The sequence below is a fragment of the Pinus tabuliformis genome, chromosome X (assembly GCF_031772625.1).
Source record: "Pinus tabuliformis cultivar Carrire ecotype Pingquan chromosome X, CPIR1, whole genome shotgun sequence".
NCBI lineage: Eukaryota > Viridiplantae > Streptophyta > Pinopsida > Pinales > Pinaceae > Pinus > Pinus tabuliformis.
In genome coordinates, this window is record NC_142308.1 from 1,471,264,007 (window position 1) to 1,471,282,619 (window position 18,613).

The 18,613-nt window shown below is 40.3% G+C and overlaps 1 protein-coding gene across 1 annotated transcript; it reads right to left on the reverse strand.

Annotated features, from left to right (window-relative positions):
- Positions 1–17,900: 17,900 nt before the first annotated feature.
- LOC149145549 (uncharacterized) lies at positions 17,901–18,353 on the reverse strand. The gene has a single exon (XM_089452494.1). It carries the CDS (start codon positions 18,351–18,353, stop codon positions 17,901–17,903), a length of 453 nt encoding a protein of 150 aa, XP_089308620.1.
- Positions 18,354–18,613: the final 260 nt, after the last annotated feature.

Here is an 18,613-nt window from a genome sequence, read left to right on the forward strand (position 1 = left end):
GATATATATTTATACAATAACGCTTGGATTTCATATATCAAATGGTCTTTGGGACTTTATTGATTGTTCATATTCGACACCCAAAACCCTTAGCAGATTAAGTGTCTAACAGTTACAAAAATCTAACCCCAGGATGTTGGTCGGCTAGCCTTGACACAACTTGACACAACTTAATGGGCAAGAGCTTATTTAGAGCCCGTATGAGGATGGTCTCCCATTAAGAGGCTAGGGAGGGCTTGTTTCACCAGTGGAAGGCCTTATTTGACATTTGGAGACCCATGGAGACCACTTGATGGCACCCCCATTGTACTTTGGATTCTAGAGGAGATATTGATGTAGATTTAAGAGTTATACCTTGAATTTTTTATCATCCAGGCACCTTCACATATTTTGACACCTCAACACACCTTACCATGGCATTTTGAGTCCTAATTGGGAATGACGTTAGCGTTTAGAGAGGCTATGGCTCACATGTGTGGGATAATTTGGTTTATTTTGTCATTAGTTAATGGGTTGGTTTGTAACCCAAGTTCATTTAACATCAAACTTTTATTTAGTGGCTTCATTAGGCAAAAATAGGTGAGATAAACCTCATAGAAATAGAGGTTACTCATATTTCACTTTCATCATCACTTATGACTATTTTCGCCCCTTTGGAGAATTTTGGCCTTCTTGATTTCTTGTGGAGATGTGACTCTATAGTGTATTTTTTTATTTGGAGTTATTTCATTGGTTTTGGAGATGTTGCTTTGGATCAATAATAGCTTGTACATGTATTATATCTTATAAGTATGCCTTAGATTTGATAAATTTTTATTTTATGACTAATATATGGAATGGTTTATTATCTAGGGTTTCTATTGTGCTAGTTATTATTGAAAATCACTTTATAGAATCTAGATGATAGAATTGTATGTATTACTCACTAGTAGAATGTGAATGGAAATTCCCTTGGTATATCTTTAAACTAGCTCTCCCGCGTGACTTTGTTCCCTTGCAAAAGTAATAGTTAGTGTTTTGAAAGTTAGGGATTCATTATTCCCTTATTCCTTACCAAGACTTAGCATATCTTTCACTACCATAGACTCCAACATCCCAAGGAATAGGCATTGGCCTTGTCACTTTGGTGATCATCCATCAAATTTGCCTTAAATCTAATTTCTCTCTCTTAATCTTATTTTTGTCCCCTTAAGGTTAAGGCACTAGCTAGGGCTAGGGCATCAAAATAGCTAAGTGTTGAAGTCATTTGCTAGTGGAAGGAATCAACATGGAGAAGAGTGTTGGTTGCTTCAAAATCAACCCCTTTTAGTGGCTAATTCATCCATTTCAAAGCAAAATCATTTTTCCCTAGGTCAATCTTGCCTTAGGTAAGCCCTAGTTTTTCCCTAGGCTTCAACTTCGGCTTGTTGAAGGTTTCTTGTTCCATTAGGTGTTGATATGCATTGTTTGAAATCTTTTTCTTGGAATCTTGACTCTAGGTTAATCCATTTGGCTTGCTATTTTTCAAGCCCTAGATCATTTGTGCCCTAAATAGGTCTTATTAGAGGACGGGAATTGCCCTGCACTTGTTGAGCCTTGTTCTTAGAGAGAGTTGTCTTCTATAAGTCCTTATTGTCACCCTGACCCTTGACTTCGATATATCCTTAGGTGAGTAATTCAAAGGGAAGCCTCCCTAGTCATAAAAGTCCACAAAAGAGCACGAGGTAGTGGCTATGGTGACAGTGGACCACACCTCATTGTTGTCCCTTTGTCTAGTTTTTCCCTATAGGTTATCCCTTACAAGACCTACACGATTTTAAGGCAAAAGTCCATTCCAAATAGTATATGGAATGCACCCAAGAGACATATATGAATTGAGAAAATTCGGAAAGCAAGAATTTGAAAGTGTTGGTTGTGAATACTTTGCAACATGTATGCAACAATTGCAAGAGAGGGTCAAACAATAGTTTCAAGAAACTAGCGACATGTAGAAGCAAAGAGTGAACATGAAAAGAAAATAATTGGACTTCAAAGTTGGTGACTTAGTAATAGCATACCTTAGGAAAGAGAGATTTCCTACTGGCATATACAATACACTTATTCAAATGCTTCTGAGATATAACTCCCCTATGATGTTGGGATAGTGGCAAAAATTTCCAAATTTGACACAAGTATTGAAAATCTCATAAAAAAAACTATTTTCTTCCCCAAAATTCTGATGTAACAACATCTATTGGCGATTTATTTTTCACCTTTTTAGGTCAAAACCTTACAAAATTGGTTCCCTTAATTATTTTATTTAATTTGTAATATAATCTATAAGGAATCTATATTATTAAAAAGATAGGACAAGTGTCATTAGATAGCTATATTTAAAGACAATCAGATAATTTAGGTATTATATTAGACAATTCTGGAAATTGATTGATTTTGTTCAATTGATAACGAGAGTTCTATGTAATGGATTTTTTTTATGTAGGTAAGAGGAGGAGAGAATTAGAAATAGAATGAGTGTGAAGTGAGAGTATACGAAGAAAAAGGAAGATTGTGTATGAAACCGAAAAACATGTAATCTTTCTTTGTAAACTTTTGTCAAATCTCATATTCTTCATATTCTTCTATGTCTGTGTGTATTAAATTGTGTGATTAACCTTGATTTGTATTAGCATCCGAGTGGACAATTTTTTTTATTTTATGTTCAGAAGAATCTGAAGGTCATAACCAGTTGTTGAGTGAATTCAAGGTTTACAGGTCGCAGGTTCAGGTCGCAGCAGCACCAATTGGAGATTATATTCATAGTTTATATCTGGTCTATACAAAGTGTAGAAGAGGAGCTACTTCCCAGATTCCGGAGTTAAGAGTTGACACCAGTTTCGAGAAAAGTGTGGACCCTACGGCAATTTCTCAAGGGATATCCGGATTATATAATATCTCGTGGTGTAACTCGAGTTTGAAAAGGAAAGACCTAGCTATCGAATGTTTGATCCATATCCGACCTTGAACCACATCCGGCTTCATTTAAAATACAACTATTCGAAGCGTAAACCATTAATTCGAAGCGTAAATCATTTTTTTAAACATTTAAATTTCAGACGGTTGTCTTCTCACAATAATTGCAATGTCTATCGATATTTTTACTTTTTTATTTTGTTCCTTTGCCACCATTGCGAGGAGAAGCAGGTTGAGGATTTGGGATGCTGGTTTTTCTTATGGTTGTTAGGATGTTGCTTTTTTGATGTTTGGTTTTTATTGAGTCAATGAGGCTATTGACCATTCCAATATACAAGAGTTTGTCTTGTTCTCTAATGGGGTAGTCACAAAAGTATTCAGTAGTACGATCTTGATGCCAACCCCTAGAGCTTTTTTAGTGTTTTAGAATGTAGATACAAAAATAGAATATGCAAAACCAAGTTTGAAAAGAATAATGTATATGCATTAGTCACATTTTAGATTGAATTTACAATCTTTAAATAAATGTCTAATTGTCTTGAATTTAACTAAATAATATTCAATGCAAGAAAAATCATTAGGACTTAAAATCATGATTTGATTTTCTAGTTGATGAGATCTAATCACATTAGACTCGGTAGATATCATTTTCAACTTTTCCCAATCTTAGTCCATGTCTTCAATTCCTTAATATGTAATTGTAAATCAAGAGAAATGAAAATTATGATTAAGCTATGTGCTTCATCATTCTTATCATCCCATTTGGCTTTCTTATCAGCATCAATGAAAGATTTTTATTTTCCCAAGATAATATGATATCATCTTTGCTTCTTAGTACATCCTCCATGTGGGATTTCCAAGTAAAGTAGTCAGTATCAAGTAACAAAATGTCATTTGGAGAGCCATATGTAAAGTACAAATTAGCCCATGTGATGATAGTTGTCGAGAAAAAAAAAAAAATCCCACTAACTTTGCCTATGAATTCACTTTTACAAAACTCTCTATTATAAAACAAGTGAGAATAACTTTTATAATGAAGTTATTTTATAAATAAGAGTTGCATTCAAAAAGTAACTAAAAAACAAGTGATTTTATAGTGATTCACTTTTATAAGTCAAGTGAAATACACTATACAATATGTTAATTTTTAACCTTTGCACATAAACAAATAATCAGCGGAAGAAAATTAAATACACCAATCAAAAAATCACATGTACACAAATTTTTACCCTTCAAATATGTTCTTCATTAATAACTCATAACTTACAAAGGGCTTCCTTCCAAGAATAATGGCCCACTGAGGAAAATACATAATGTAATAAACTAAAACTTATTCAATTGATTAAACCCTACATTAGTCCTTTGATATACTTGGTTAATATGAATCTCTCATGTTTCCTCTTGTACCTTCCTCAAATTCGTCACACTTGAATGGAAGTCCCTCTCCACCCAATCACTAAGATGTCCTCTTAATTTCATGTACTCAAATATGTGTTTTCTCCCTTAGCCTAGCCTTCCTTTTAAAAGCGCAAGTCATTGATTAAATCCACAACTCTAATCTCCAAAGTGATTAACAGTTGAGATTGGCTCTCAACATCACCTTAGATCAACAATTGAGTTTGATCTAATTCACTAATGAAAATATTTGTGCACTTCATTAGATTAACTCATTTTTGTCTTATAAAAGAGATTATTTTAATCACTAAAGTAATTGTTAAGGTTTAGGGTGTATTAGGCGACTTCTACATGCCCAGACACTTAGGCCTATGCAGAAGTGATGCAGGAAATCCCTGATCATACCCACAGTAGGCATATAGAATGCATATATTTGTTTTTCCCTAGAAATTTCAAACTCTCTGCCGAGTCAATCTTCATTTGAAATGGTTTAAGGCCCCATTTATAAATCTCATGCGGAATGATTTCTTAACTAATCCACAGTCTACCCTTAATCCATCCTTTCCATCGGGACTCTACACTCTCCCTTCATTTAAATTTTAACCAATCCTTAAGTCCGCACATATATAACCAAACCCACTCTATAACTATGGTTATTCACGGACTTACCCATAAAACCTTCTATCAACGCTATTTCTATTATAATCCTTTTATAATAGAAATACACATGAAACATGCATAAACCATACCTTTTCGCCTTTTCCTCGGTCTTTGCACATTACCCAATGCTTTCCTTTATCGCATTCATGGCTCATCGCACATCGTAGTTTCCACAATCTGCCAGCACTTGATTCCTGCGAAATGCAAGAGTTAACCTCCATTGTTCGATCAACCCTCTGATCTGACGGTCCATAGTCCATCACAACATCGCAAATCTCTACTTATCGCAGTATCGCAAATCAGGGTTTACCGCAGACCCAAACTCTTTACCGAATGCGATTTGCGATTAAATCTCTACCGTCGATCTGGTTATTGATCCGACGGTTGTCACAACATCGCATGAGGAACTTGTGAGACGTTTAACTGCCTCATGGAGCCGATACAAATTATAATTCCTCAGGCTATAAAACTTTAGGTTCGTTCAGAGATTATCGTCTGATCATCTTTATGGCCGATATCCGTTGGATGATGGACGCCAACAAATCCTACGATCTGTGGCCCTCTAACTAGTATGTGGGTCAACTACAGGTTTAATGTCGTAGTGGACTGTGATGTAAACATTAACTTAAGCGATCGACGGCTAATAACATTTACGGGCCTTCAACCCCGTTCCAGGCATCTCGTACTCTCTACCCCCGCTCAGTTGTGGATCACCGTTGATCTACTAGATCTGTCGATCTGAGAGTCCAGATCGATTCCTGCCTTTCTCCTTCCACCAGTACCTATATTGAATCTCCGCCATTCAATTCTTAGCTCCATCTTATGCGACTTAATCCTGGCCACCCATCACAAACAAATCTCGTCCATTGATCTTCTAGATCCAACGGCTACTATGCATCAACACTTCATGTCTTCGCTCTTCTCTTCACTTGGGTTTTTTACGCCAATTCTTTAATGTTCTTCTATGGTTTTGGGTTTCTTTAGGGTTTATGTTCCTTCCGCTATTCTGTTGCATGACTCCCACCTGAGCTTAACTCTGCGAGTTTTTAACACAACCACCCCAGAATCTTGATTGTGATCCTTCAAATGGATTCAAACTATCCATTAGGATTCTTCATATCGTTCTTCTTTCTCTATATCTTGCCAAACTCTGCCTGCAACCTCTGTTACATAGAATACTCAAGTTCACACACAAATTATAATTGAATTACTCCACACACACACGTAAACTCGGAATTGAGTTGTTTGTTTTAAAAAACAAGTATTTACATAAGAGTCTCCCTCTCTCTGGCTTGATTTTCTGATCAGTGGCCTCTGTTTTCCTACTTGCCTATAGGCTTATAGACAAATCATGTTTCCTAACTCTCTAACTACTAACTGACTCTTCTGCTCTCGCCTTTTTGGCTTACCTTTATACAAAAAGGTTATGTTGAACTAATTCTAGTTCAAACCCTTAATTTGCTAAACTAACTCTTGAAAATATTCTAAATCCACTTTTAATTCCTACTTATCCCTAAGAATCCTCTCTAGTTCCTCGAATCATGAGACATATAAGAGTTACAATTGATTTCCAACTCTCTCATCATCATTAATCACTCATGTTCTCCTACACTTGAGACCATTTACAAATATCCTCACAATTATCTAATTAATTCCTACTTTAACCACTCAAAACATTAATAATTACATACATATGAATCCAACTTCCTTGAAAATACAAGACCCCCTATGTTTACTAAAATACAATGATAGTTTCGAGTCAATGCTCCTGCATCAGACTCCAAAAGTGGAAAACATTCATGATCTCATGATCATGTGTCTTCATGTGTTGATAGGAACCTCCAGGGTCCCAAAGTTTAGTTTGTAGTTCTCTTAATGCTCTGTACCTTTGTTGTTGTTGTATGTCAGTTGTCTTCTGTTTCATCTTCCTCTCCTTGTCAATCAGTTTCAAGTTCTGATTGATCATTCTTCCTGTTGCTCTCAGTCTCCTCCATATGGAATTCTTCATCATTAACTGCCATAACCCTTCAATCTCCATCCCTAGCATATCCTTGGGCTGGTCCATATTCTGCCATTTACTGCTACCTCTTTCTCTCTGCTTCAGGTTGTTTTTGTTGTCCACTAACTCTTCAAACTGATGTTTATTATCTTCTCTTTGAAGTTTTCGGATTCTTACTGCCACCCTTTCATCCTTACCCTCTTTCATGATTATCTCTTTCTACATTGAATCCTGACTTTCTAGCATTCTTTATAGCAATTGAACATGTATGTTCCATGGATTAAAATTTTCCATAGAATCTTCTACCACCGTCTTTACTTGGCTACTCATCTGTGCCAAATTTTCTCTAGCATCTGCAACTAAACCTGCACTCACAAAACAATTATTAAAATCAAAACCATAAGGCCTCAGTGCCTCTTCTTCCTTTGGCAACACATCAGTATGCTGCTCTGATTTCTCCTCCTCTATCAACACATTAGTATGTTAATTTGAATTCTCAAAAGAATTCATGAGACTGTCAGCTATTCTCTCGTCCACACCATCTGCTTCAATGGTTTCTTCCTGCTCTTGTCCACTATAGTGAACTCCTTCCTCTGCAATCACACTGTCATACTCTGAATTTCCCAGCAAATACTCCAGCAATTCAAGTTCCCTGTGACACTTCACAAGTACTTCATCATCACTTATAATTCCTACATTTATACTTAGATTATCAATTTGAAAATTACAGAGTTCAACAATCTCAATTGTTGTTCCACATATCAGTTCTTCATACTGAATATCATCTCCTTTCTTCACAAGAAATTGTTCTTGTCTTGTAATAGCTTCAAACATCAATGTTTTACTAAGTCTTTCTGTTGTTCCAAATCCTCTACATGACTCATACATATTTCGATGGTCTTCCCTTTAGCCTCTTCAAGCCCCCCACTTGGTTGCTTGATATCCTTCTCCACTTCTTCTTGCTTTTGGTTGTTATCATGAGTCAAACTTCCTCTGCTTCCAGTCCTTGCAATATGCTGAAAAGTAAAACTTCTCCTCAACTATGTACAGGCATTTACATGAGACCTATCTATCTCATCTTCTTTCAGAACAGAATTTAAATTTTTCCTGTCTTCTTCCTCCTTCTTTATGACAATATCAGCAAATTGTCTTTCTTCACATGTTTCACCTGCAATCATACCCAAATTATCAGATTTAAAATCATGCGACCCTTCGGTCTCACTTGAAGTTTCAGTCTTCAAGTCTTCATCTTTACCCAAAACTTCACTCTACTCTGGTTCACAAATGGACACTTCCATTTCCAACTCAGCCTCTCTGAATTCTTCCACTAGGCCCTTCACTTGCCTCTGTTGTAGCCTTCTCTGTAACTTATGCCACTTCACTGGCTTTTTCTCCAAGACCCAACCTAGTCTTTGGCTTTCGTCAAGTATCATCATCAATACATTGAGTTGTTATTTCATCTCAATAATTTCTTTATCAATTTCCTCTTGGCTCATTCTCTTGCCATTTGCCTTGGCATCCTCCTTCTTCATTTTTCTTCTGTTGTGGTCTTCCTTAGAACCTCTATTATCTCTATTATGACTATCAGTAGTCATCTTCTTCTCTATCTTCATGAGTTCCTCACTCACTTACTATGAGCTGCATTAAAGCCTCTACAACAGCAAGTCATCCCTACTGCCTCTTACCTCACCAAGATTTTCCCTGTATTTAGTCTTTTGGCAAGCCCTTGGTTCTCTATCTTTGGAACCTCTTTTGAGCACTTCTCTCTGCTCCTTCTAGGCTTCAACTCATCTGCATCTTCTAAGAACACAATTGTCCTCTTGTATTTCAAACACAATGAAATACTTAGTTCTGACCACTTCTTCTTTCACTTAAAAAGACTTATCAGCTTCCTTCATTACTTAGCAATTCTACCCACATCCTTTGTGGAATTGCCTTTGTGAGCTGCAACAATACCTCTGCAGTAACAAGTCTCCTTCTTGCTACATATGCTTCACTAAGCTTCTCTCCTCTAAGCTCAGTCTATTAGCATTTATTTGGTTCTTTCCTCTGGAACCAATTGAGCACTCCTTGCTCTAGGTTGCTGCAATCTTCCCACCTTCGTATGTTGTCACCTGTGTATCAATGTTATTCAAACCAAAGATCATTCCCAAGCTTTCAAAAGCTTGATGCAACCAAATTCCTATGGCCACCTTAAAATGCTTCTGCTCAGCTTCCTTCTGAGAACACTCTTATCCTCTATGTCCAACCTTCAGTTGGATTCTTCAGGTTCACTGCTACTTGTTTATCTAATCTTTCATTCACTTTGTTCTTTAGAACATATCAACTTTCCTTGTCTATATTTTTATGAATATTTACTCTATCTTAAACCTACAAAACTCAAACCAGAGCTAAATAAAAAAATGCCTGCATGGCTTCACAAGCAGTCTCCATCCATTCTTCACATTGAGTGAACCTCCACTTTCCTCAAGAAAACAAACATCACTATGCTTTCCTTATGCTTCTGCAATCTCTTCTTAAGAATATCACTTACTCTCATCTTATGTCATGTCTTCTACTTATCAGTTTCAAATAACCTGATCTCCTCCTTTTTTTTGCAATCACACTTGTATTCTGCACAATTCTGCTTTAATTAAAAATAGCTTTAACTAGCTCTGATACCACTCTGATGCAGGAAATCCCTGCTCATACCCACAGTAGGCATATAGAATGCATATATCTGTTTTGCCCCAGGAATTTCAGACTCTCTGCCGAGTCAATCTTCATTTGAAATGGTTTAAGGCCCCATTTATAAATCTCATGCAGAATGATTTCTTAACTAATCCACAGTTTACCCTTAATCCATCCTTTCCATCGAGACTCTATACTCCCCCTTCATTTAACTTTTAACCAATCCTTAAGCCCACACATATATAACTAACCCCACTCTATAACTATGGTTATTCATGGACTTACCCATAAAACCTTCTATCGGCGTTATTTCTATTATAATCCTTTTATAATAGAAATACACATGAAACATGCATAAACCATACCTTTTCACCTTTTCCTCAGTCTTTGCACATTACCCGATGCTTTCCTTTATCACATTCATGGCTCATCGCACATCACAATTTCCTCAATCCACCAGCACTTGATTCCTGTGAAATGCGAGAGTTAACCTCCGTCATTCGATCAACCCTTTGATCTGACGGTCCATAGTCCATCGCAACATCGTAAATCTCAGATTATCGCAATATCACAAATCGTGGTTTATCGCAGACCCAAACTCTTTACTGAATGCGATTTGTGATTAAATCTTCGTCGTCAATCTGGTTCTTGATCTGACGGTCGTCGCAAAATCACATGAGAAACTTGTGCGACGTTTAACCGCCTCACGGAGTCGATACGAATTATAACTCCTCGGTTTATAAAACTTCGGGTCCATTCAGAGATTATCGTCTAATCATCTTTATGGATAGAAGCCAACAAATCCTACGATCTACGGCCGTCCAACTATTACGCAGGTTAACTACAAGTTTAATGTCGTAGTGGACTGTGACGTAAGAATTAACTTAAGTGATCAATGACTAATAAGATTTGCGGGCCTTCAACCCCAATCTAGGCATCCCTTACTCTCTACCCCCGCTCAGTTGTGGATCACCGTCAATCTACCAGATCCGTCAATCTGACGGTCCAGATCGATTCCTGCCTTTCTCCTTTCTCCACTACTTAGATTGAATCTCCGTCGTTCAATTCTTATCTCCATCTTATGCGACTTAATCCTGGTCGCCCATCACGAACAAATCTTATCTGTTGATCTTCTAGATCCAACGGCTACTGTGCATCAACACTTCACTTCTTCGCGCTTCTCTTCATTTGGGTTTTAAAATCGATTCTTTAATGTTCTTCTATGGTTTTGGGTTTCTTCAGGGTTTCTGTTCCTTCCGCTGTTCTGTTGCGCGACTCCCTCCTAAGCTTAACTCTGCGAGTTTTACGAGTCTTTAACACAACCACTCCGGAATCTTGATTGGGATCCTTCGAATGGATTCAAACAATCCATTAGGATTCTTCATATCGTTCTTCTTTCTGTGTATATTTCCAAACTCTGCCTCCAACCTCTCTTACACAGAATACTCAAGTTCACAAACAGATTATAATTGAATTACTCCACACACACATGCAATCTCATAATTGAGTTGTTTGTTTTAATAAACAAGTATTTACATAAGAGTCTCCCTCTCTCTGGCCTGATTTTCTAATCAGTGACCTATGTTTTCCTACCTAATCGTAGGCTTACAAACAAATCATGCTTCCTAACTCTCGAACTACTGACTGACTCTTCTGCTCTCGCCTTTTTGGCTTACCTTTATACAAAAAGGTCCTGTTGAACTAATTCTAGTTCAGATCCTTAATTTGTTGAACTAACTCCTAAAAATCTTCTAAATCCACTTTTAACACCTACTTATCCCTAAGAATCCTCTCTAGTTCCTCGAATCATGAGACCTATAAGAGTTACAATTCATTTCCAACTCTCTCATCATCATTAATCACTCATGTTCTCCTACACTTGAGACCGTTTACTCAAAATGATAGATCTTAGAGATGTGACAACATGGACTCAAAATCTCAATCAACAATGGAAGAAATTTTTAAATAGGTTTTGATACCAAGTTCAGGAAAATATAGTATTCCACACAAGACAAACACCTTAAATAACCAATCACATAACCAGATCAAAGATCATAACACCAGTATTTTTACATGGTTTAAACCTTGTAAGAAAGAAACACTCTACATCCCTAGCCAATGTGGCCACTTGAGGTAAATTTATTAATGCCAAAGAAATATTGTACATAAGAGTTTCTCACAATTGATCATCGACAACAACCCTCAATTCTCTTTAAATTGAGATCATGGACTAATCGAGAGTTAAGAAATGGATTAATAGCTAATAGTATCAAGGAGAATGAGCCATAGAATCACTCTTTGTCTAGAATATATCGTGACCATCAAATTTCATTGCAATTAATACATTTAAAAAAAATACACACTTTTTACATTAAATCAAATTAAACTTTAAATAACTCAAATCTCTAACTGTCCTAACAAAAATCATATACAAAAGCTAAGTTAAGCCCTGATGGGTAGACCATTTAGTTGAAGCCCCCCCTCCTTCCAAGTCATTGGCCCTCTGTCATGAGGTGCGGGTTCAATTCTCCTTGGTCCATCAGGGTCAGGCTCCTACACTTTGAGTGGGCTTTACATCTATATTTTATTATGTAATTTGCAACATCCATCGTGTTGATCTCTTTTGTTTTACAATGACACAATTTGTACTTTGAATAAAACTCCATACATTGCTTGTCTTAGGGGAAGAGTCAAGTCCATTACAAAATATAGAAAAACCCTTTTTTCTGACAAGACCAAACAACGATGTGTTAGAAAAACCTGGCTACGATTTGCAATTATAGTACATTATTCTTAAGACATGCCATTTACTTAGGAGGCAATGGCCACAATATGAATATTTTCAACAATTTTGTCTGAGTAAATGAATTATTAGATCTTTTTTTTTGTAAAGTTAGGCATTCTTCATTCCAGATGACAAACAAAATTACAGCATACTAGAGTTCAGGTGGCAGGTTTGCCCGTAGGAAACCAGACCACCACCTTTCGGCCTTAAAACCTGACCAAAATTGAAAAATGTTTTGTTCCTTCTTCCTGTCATAACCATTGTTTTGCCTATTATTGTCTAAGCTAACGACATGAACATAACTCGACACCCAGATACAGTTCGGATTCATCATCATAATAAACAAAAGAAGACACAACGCAGCTAATCCTCGTCCGACAAGTTAACCGGGGCAGGCTTTGAGGCGCTAGCACCCGACTTTAGAATCTTCTGCTCTATGGCCCATTTGAGTTCCAGCACCAATTGTTCCATGTCCTTTAGCAGCAGATGGTTCCTGGCTGCCTGGACTTGGACAGCCGCAATCTCTTTCAGGAGAATGTTCTTTATGTTGGCCGATTCTTCCGTCAATTGGCTTTTGAGGAGCTCCTCTGCCTGTTTGCGCTCCTCATCCTCCTCTTCACAGACAGCCTGGTTTACCTCCATAGCCCGACCAACCACGTGTTTCATGATCCAATAAAATTGGAGCGTTTTATTGAACAGCGTGTTCCTGCCTCTTGAGGTGCCTGGGTCCGTGATCACTTCCCAGTCCTCGCGGGGGATCTCTTGGTTCGCGCTGATTTCTCGCAGCTCGCGCTCCCACCCATGGATTTGGGAACGGACCTCGGGAGAGATGTTGGTCATGTACCCGTCTATCAAGTGAAGGAGCTTTTCAGAGTCGGGCTCCCTGCCCCTTTTGTTCGAATGGCTACTGGTGCCATCTTCCCGTTTCTTTGCCAAATTGACCTTCCTTGGAGCCATCTTGCCATGGACCTGGGGCTTGGAAATTGTGGGAGCTTTTCGACCTGTCACGGTAGAAAACCACAAGTCAGTGCTAATGAGTTGGAGCACTATCAAGGTCTGATCGTTTGTAGCGGCATTCTCAGCATGGTTGAACGCCTGGGCCCTTATAGCAACAACATTCCAGGCGCGGCGGATTAAGGCCCACCACCCTCTCACAGAAGCTCGGAGAAACCCCCACAAGATGAATTGGCGAAACCTTTCGGGCCTAGCCAGCAGAATAGAAGCGTAGACGTCGTAGATGCCATGGTAGAAGACTGGGGAGCGAATAAGACCAGGGGTGCGAGGACCCTCCTGGAGCACGGCTAGACCCGTCAAAGCCCCCCACGCAGCCTGACTCTCTGAACAGGACCCAAAACTAGCATTATGCAGATCTTTCCCTGCTCGGGAGGAGGATAAGAGAAACAAAAGAGTACCCGGAGGGCTATTTTCATCTCTGCAACTGGGATTCTGCGCACAAGGCCAGAACATTTCTGCGCAGGCAAAGATAACGGAGTTATGAGCTAACATCATGTCTGAAGGACGAAGACGATAGGAAACATACCGCCTTTTCTTGTAGGAGCCGAGGAGGAGGGCTGGTCGCAGAGTTGAGCAGGTGCCTTTCCACTTTTTTCATCGTTCTTACCAAACTGAATGAGCCTTCCATCTGTTTCCTCGGGCATATGGGTGTTATTAACTCGTTGTCCTATCAACTGGGCCTCCACTTGGCCGTTTAATTTTATGTCTGACATTCCAGCCTCCCTATCTCGGGAAGTGGCGTGACTTGACCTACCCGCTTTATGCGTCATTACTCCAATATCCTCCCGGCTGCTCTTGCCGTAACCTTCTTGTACTCCTGATGCCACCTGTCGTCCTTCCTCTATCAATTATCCTGAATTCCATAGTTGGCTCCAGATCCTTCCTTAATGATGATTCAGTTCACACGTCTTCTCCGTCCCCTCGACCAGACCTGCCTTGCCCCGTCACCTGCTCGATTTGTTCATTCCTTTCACTTCTTCCTGTTCCCACGGATGTGTTGTCCGTTCCCATCTGTTGCGAATTTTCTCCGCCTCCGCTACGTGCCGCTTGATCCTGACCGTCCGTCTCGATTGTGCCTTTACCACCTTTATCGACGTCAAGCAATTGTTGAAGTCGAGATTTCTCCTTCGAGAGTAGTTGAGGTAGACCTTCGCTGTCGATTTCTTTGTCCCGATTCCGACAGCCCCAATTCGCAAGCCAATCCGCCGGCTTGTTGCCTGAACGCCTGGTGTGAGTCGGAATGAGGTAATCTATTCTGTGTAGGAGTTTCCCAATTTCTCCTACAAGCCAAGCTGTTCTCCAGCTTTTGCTGATTTTTTCCGCTGGTTGTTGCTGCTGGAGCTTCCTAACCATGTCGATCACCAACTTTGAGTCACCCTCGATTTGGAGGCGCTTGAAATTGACCCGCAGAGCAATTTCCAGGCCCCGTTTCAGGGCGTGTAGCTCAGCTTCATTATTTGAGCCTTCACCGCAGTCCATCGCGAAAGTTCTCAGAGCATTGCCCCCAGCGTCTCTGAAGACTCCCCCAATGCCAGCCTCTCCTGGGTTGTGTTTTGCAGCGCCATCAAAATTAAGCTTTATGAATCCCTGTGGGGGGTGTCGGTACTAGTTGCTTTCGGCCACTTCTTTGGTCTGTTCTTTTCATGAAACACCCCCATTTACCATACTCTGGCTGACCTCTAGTCTTTTCAGGATTTCCTCCTCTGTTATCAATGCCTGCCAGTCTTCATCTTTCCAGCTTTCCATTAGGATTGTTTCACGAATGTTTCTAATGGTTTGTTCCTAGATTGCTGTGGGGGTTCGGGGTTTTGCCTTGAAGATTGCCCCATTTCGTGCTTTCCAGATATTCCAGAGCAGGAACCCGGCGGAAAGGAGCCAAGTGCGATTGACTACTGGATTCTGGTAAGGATTTCTCGCCCAATTTACTATGGTATTTACGATGTTTTGATGATTTCTGTGATGGCACTCAAACAATTTGAGGTGGCATTCCCACAGGGAGTTGTTGACTGAGCAGCGATTCATCAAATGTTCCATGGTTTCCTATTGGGAGTTGCAGAGGGCACAGCGGGATGGGCCTTGGCTTCCCTTCCTCCGAATCTGGTCCCAGGTAAGCGCTCTGTCATGAAGTATAGTCCAAATGAAAAAAGAGACTTTAGGCCAGTGCTTGGTTTTCCAAAGGTTTTTCCATTGATTTGTTTCCGGCTGTTGATTTTGATTGACTTTGTGGTAGTAGGCTTCTGCTATTGAGAAATTTCCTTGAATTCGTTTACCCCATCTGAGAATGTCAGACCCTGTTTTCCTTGCTATTTTTCGAGATACCATCTCTGTATAATACTCTTGCCATCTGTCGGTTTCTGGTGCTCCTTCCCAATCCTCTTTTTGTTTCCAATTGCGCCAGTATCCTTCCTCGTCTGGCTTCCAGAAATTGCCAACTGTTAATGCCCCAGTCTGGGACGAGAAGGCAAGGATGGCATGGAGGTTGTCTTTTTGTATGAGTCGTTCACGTTGCTACTAAGATTCCTCCCAGAATCTGGCTTTGTCCCCTGCTCGAATTTCCCAGAAACGGTTATCCCTTATCAGGTCTTTGCTACCTCTCACCAAGTTCCAGATTGCAGATCCTCTGGTCTATGTCGTACTTCTCAGTCTTTCTTCGGTTTCCCTTGCCGCATCGTATTTTCTTTCCCATATCACCTTCCACAGGTCAGGGCCACCTTGAATCCACCTCCACCAGAGTTTCACGCCCATGACTTGGTTGAGGAGGAAGGGGTCACGAAGCCCTAAACCGCCATCTTTGGAGAGCCAGCTAAGCCACTCCCATGAGATTAGGGCCCACTTTCTTGTTTTGATGGTCCTCTGCCAGAGGAAGTTTTTGAACAGGGTAACCAGCTTTTGGCTTGTTGTCTTAGGGATAGCTTGTCATGAGAGCTGGTAGTTAGGGATGGCCTGCAAAACTACTTTCAAGAGGATTATCTGACTTGGGCCATTCAATTAGTGATGGGTCCAGTTCTCCATTTTATTTTGGATTTTTTTTATTAGAAGTTCCCAGTTGGCCGACCATAATTGATGCTCATGCAGCATAATACCCAGGTATTTTGACGGGAAGGTTCCCTTGTTAAAGCCTAGAGTCTGTGCCAGGAATCTTTGGGCAGCCAGCAAGGTATTGAAGAAAAACACTTCCGATTTATCCTTGTTAATCTCCATTCTAGAGGCTTTTCTGAATTGGGATAAGGTTTTGATAATTCTTTGGGCCTCCTTCAGTGTGGCTTGACCATATAGCATCACATCGTTTACGAATTGCTGGTGCGAGACCGGGATGTCCTCCCCGCAGATTCAGAGGCCCTTTATTTGATCCATGGAGACTTGAGCCTTTACCAATCTGCCTAGGCCTTCTGCGGCTAGGATGAAGAGGAAGGGAGACAGGGGGTCTCCCTGCCTTAGCCCGCGGGAGGGAGTGAAGGCTTCAGAGGGGGTGCCGTTTAACAGAATTGACATGACTGGGGTGCCAACCATAGACAGGATCCAATTTATCCATCTTTGGTCAAATCCATAGGCTTTAAGGATGCCTGCCAGATATTTCCAGCTAAGGCGGTCAAACGCCTTGGCCAGATCAAGTTTGATAAGCATGCCTCGGGCACGGGAGCTTTTCAGGGAGTGGATCACTTCCTGGGCCACTATGATGCCATTGGTGATCTGTTGTCCTTTGACAAAGCCCATTTGCTCTGGGGCAATGAGATCCGGCAGGATCAGCTTGAGCCTGTTTACCATGACAGTTGCAGGGATTTTGTAGACAACATTACATAGGGAAATGGGCTTGAAACCCTGCGGTTCATCCGAGCAGCCATTCTTCGGGATTAGAGCCAAGAAGGTGGCGTTCAAGCCCTGGTGCATGCACTTGGAACACCTGGAATCCTCCACAATGTTGAGCGGATCATTCCCCATGAAGCTCCAAGTCGCCTGATAGAATTCAATGGTGAATCCGTCAGGGCCCGGGGACTTATTTTTTGGCATTTTAATGATTGTCTCTTCAAGTTCCTCCTTGGTGATTACCCTGAGAAGGACCAGGTTTTGATCTCTGGAGACTTTCATAGGAATATGGTGGCAGATTTTTTCTATGTCCTTGGATCGGTTAACGTTTGGTTCAGAGAGAATGCCTTTGTAATGCTCCACCAAGAGTTGTTCTATTTCATCCTGTTGTGTCACTTTGTTTCCCTCCTTGTCTTTCAAGGAGAAGATTCTGTTGTGTTGGCGATGGTTCAGCATAGCTTTATGGAAGAATTTGGAGTTTTTGTCTCCCTCTTTTAGCCATTGGACCTGAGATTTCTGCTTCCACAGGATTTCTTCCTGTTTTCACCTTTCCTCCAATTGAGTGATTACTCTGCCTTCCTCCTCAGCCAGTTATTTATTTCATCCATCCAAGATGATTTGCTGCTGGATTCTTTCCAATCTGGACTAGAGTTTGCCTTGCTCCTGCTGGATGTTGCCGAATTCTTCCCTGTTCCACTTCTTGATTTTTCTCTTGATTTCTTTGAGTCTTAGCTGAAAAGAGTGCATTTTACTCTGACCTTCCTTTCCGCTTTTGTTGTCCTGCCACCAGCCTCTTACTTTGTCTAGGAAATCAAGGGCACGAAGCCAAAAGGACTCGAACCGGAAGGGTCTCTTTTTGTTCTGATCATTTAAGGCTATTTCGAGCTTTATTGGCCAGTGGTCCGACCCTATTGAGGGTAGGATAGAGGCTTCATAGAAGATATCCAGCCCGACTATGTGCTCTGAAATGAGGAATCTGCCCAGTCTTGAAGCGATCTGTTTGGACTCGCCTCTTCTGTTATTCCAGGTGAATTTCCCATTTATGGTTGGGATATCAACCACCCTTAGTTCTGTCTGCACATCTCTGAATCTTTCCATCTCCTGGTCTTCTCTGCTTATTCCACTTCTTTTCTCTTCTCTAGATGTGATTAAGTTGAAATCGCCTGCCAGGATCCATCTCTACTCCTAGTGCATATTTCTAATCTTTTTCAGCTGTGTGAGAAACAGGTCTTTGTTTGCATGGTGTGGGGTCCATAGAAAGCTGAGATTACCACCCATTCGCTTTGTCCTATTAGTCTAAATCTCCCTGTGAGGATTCTTCGCATTCCTACCCACCAGTCGGTAAGGACTTCTGTTGG

Bases quoted from the DNA above. Each gene is read 5' to 3' on its own strand.
- LOC149145549 (XM_089452494.1), bottom strand. From the start codon at position 18,353: ATGGAAAGATTCAGAGATGTGCAGACAGAACTAAGGGTGGTTGATATC.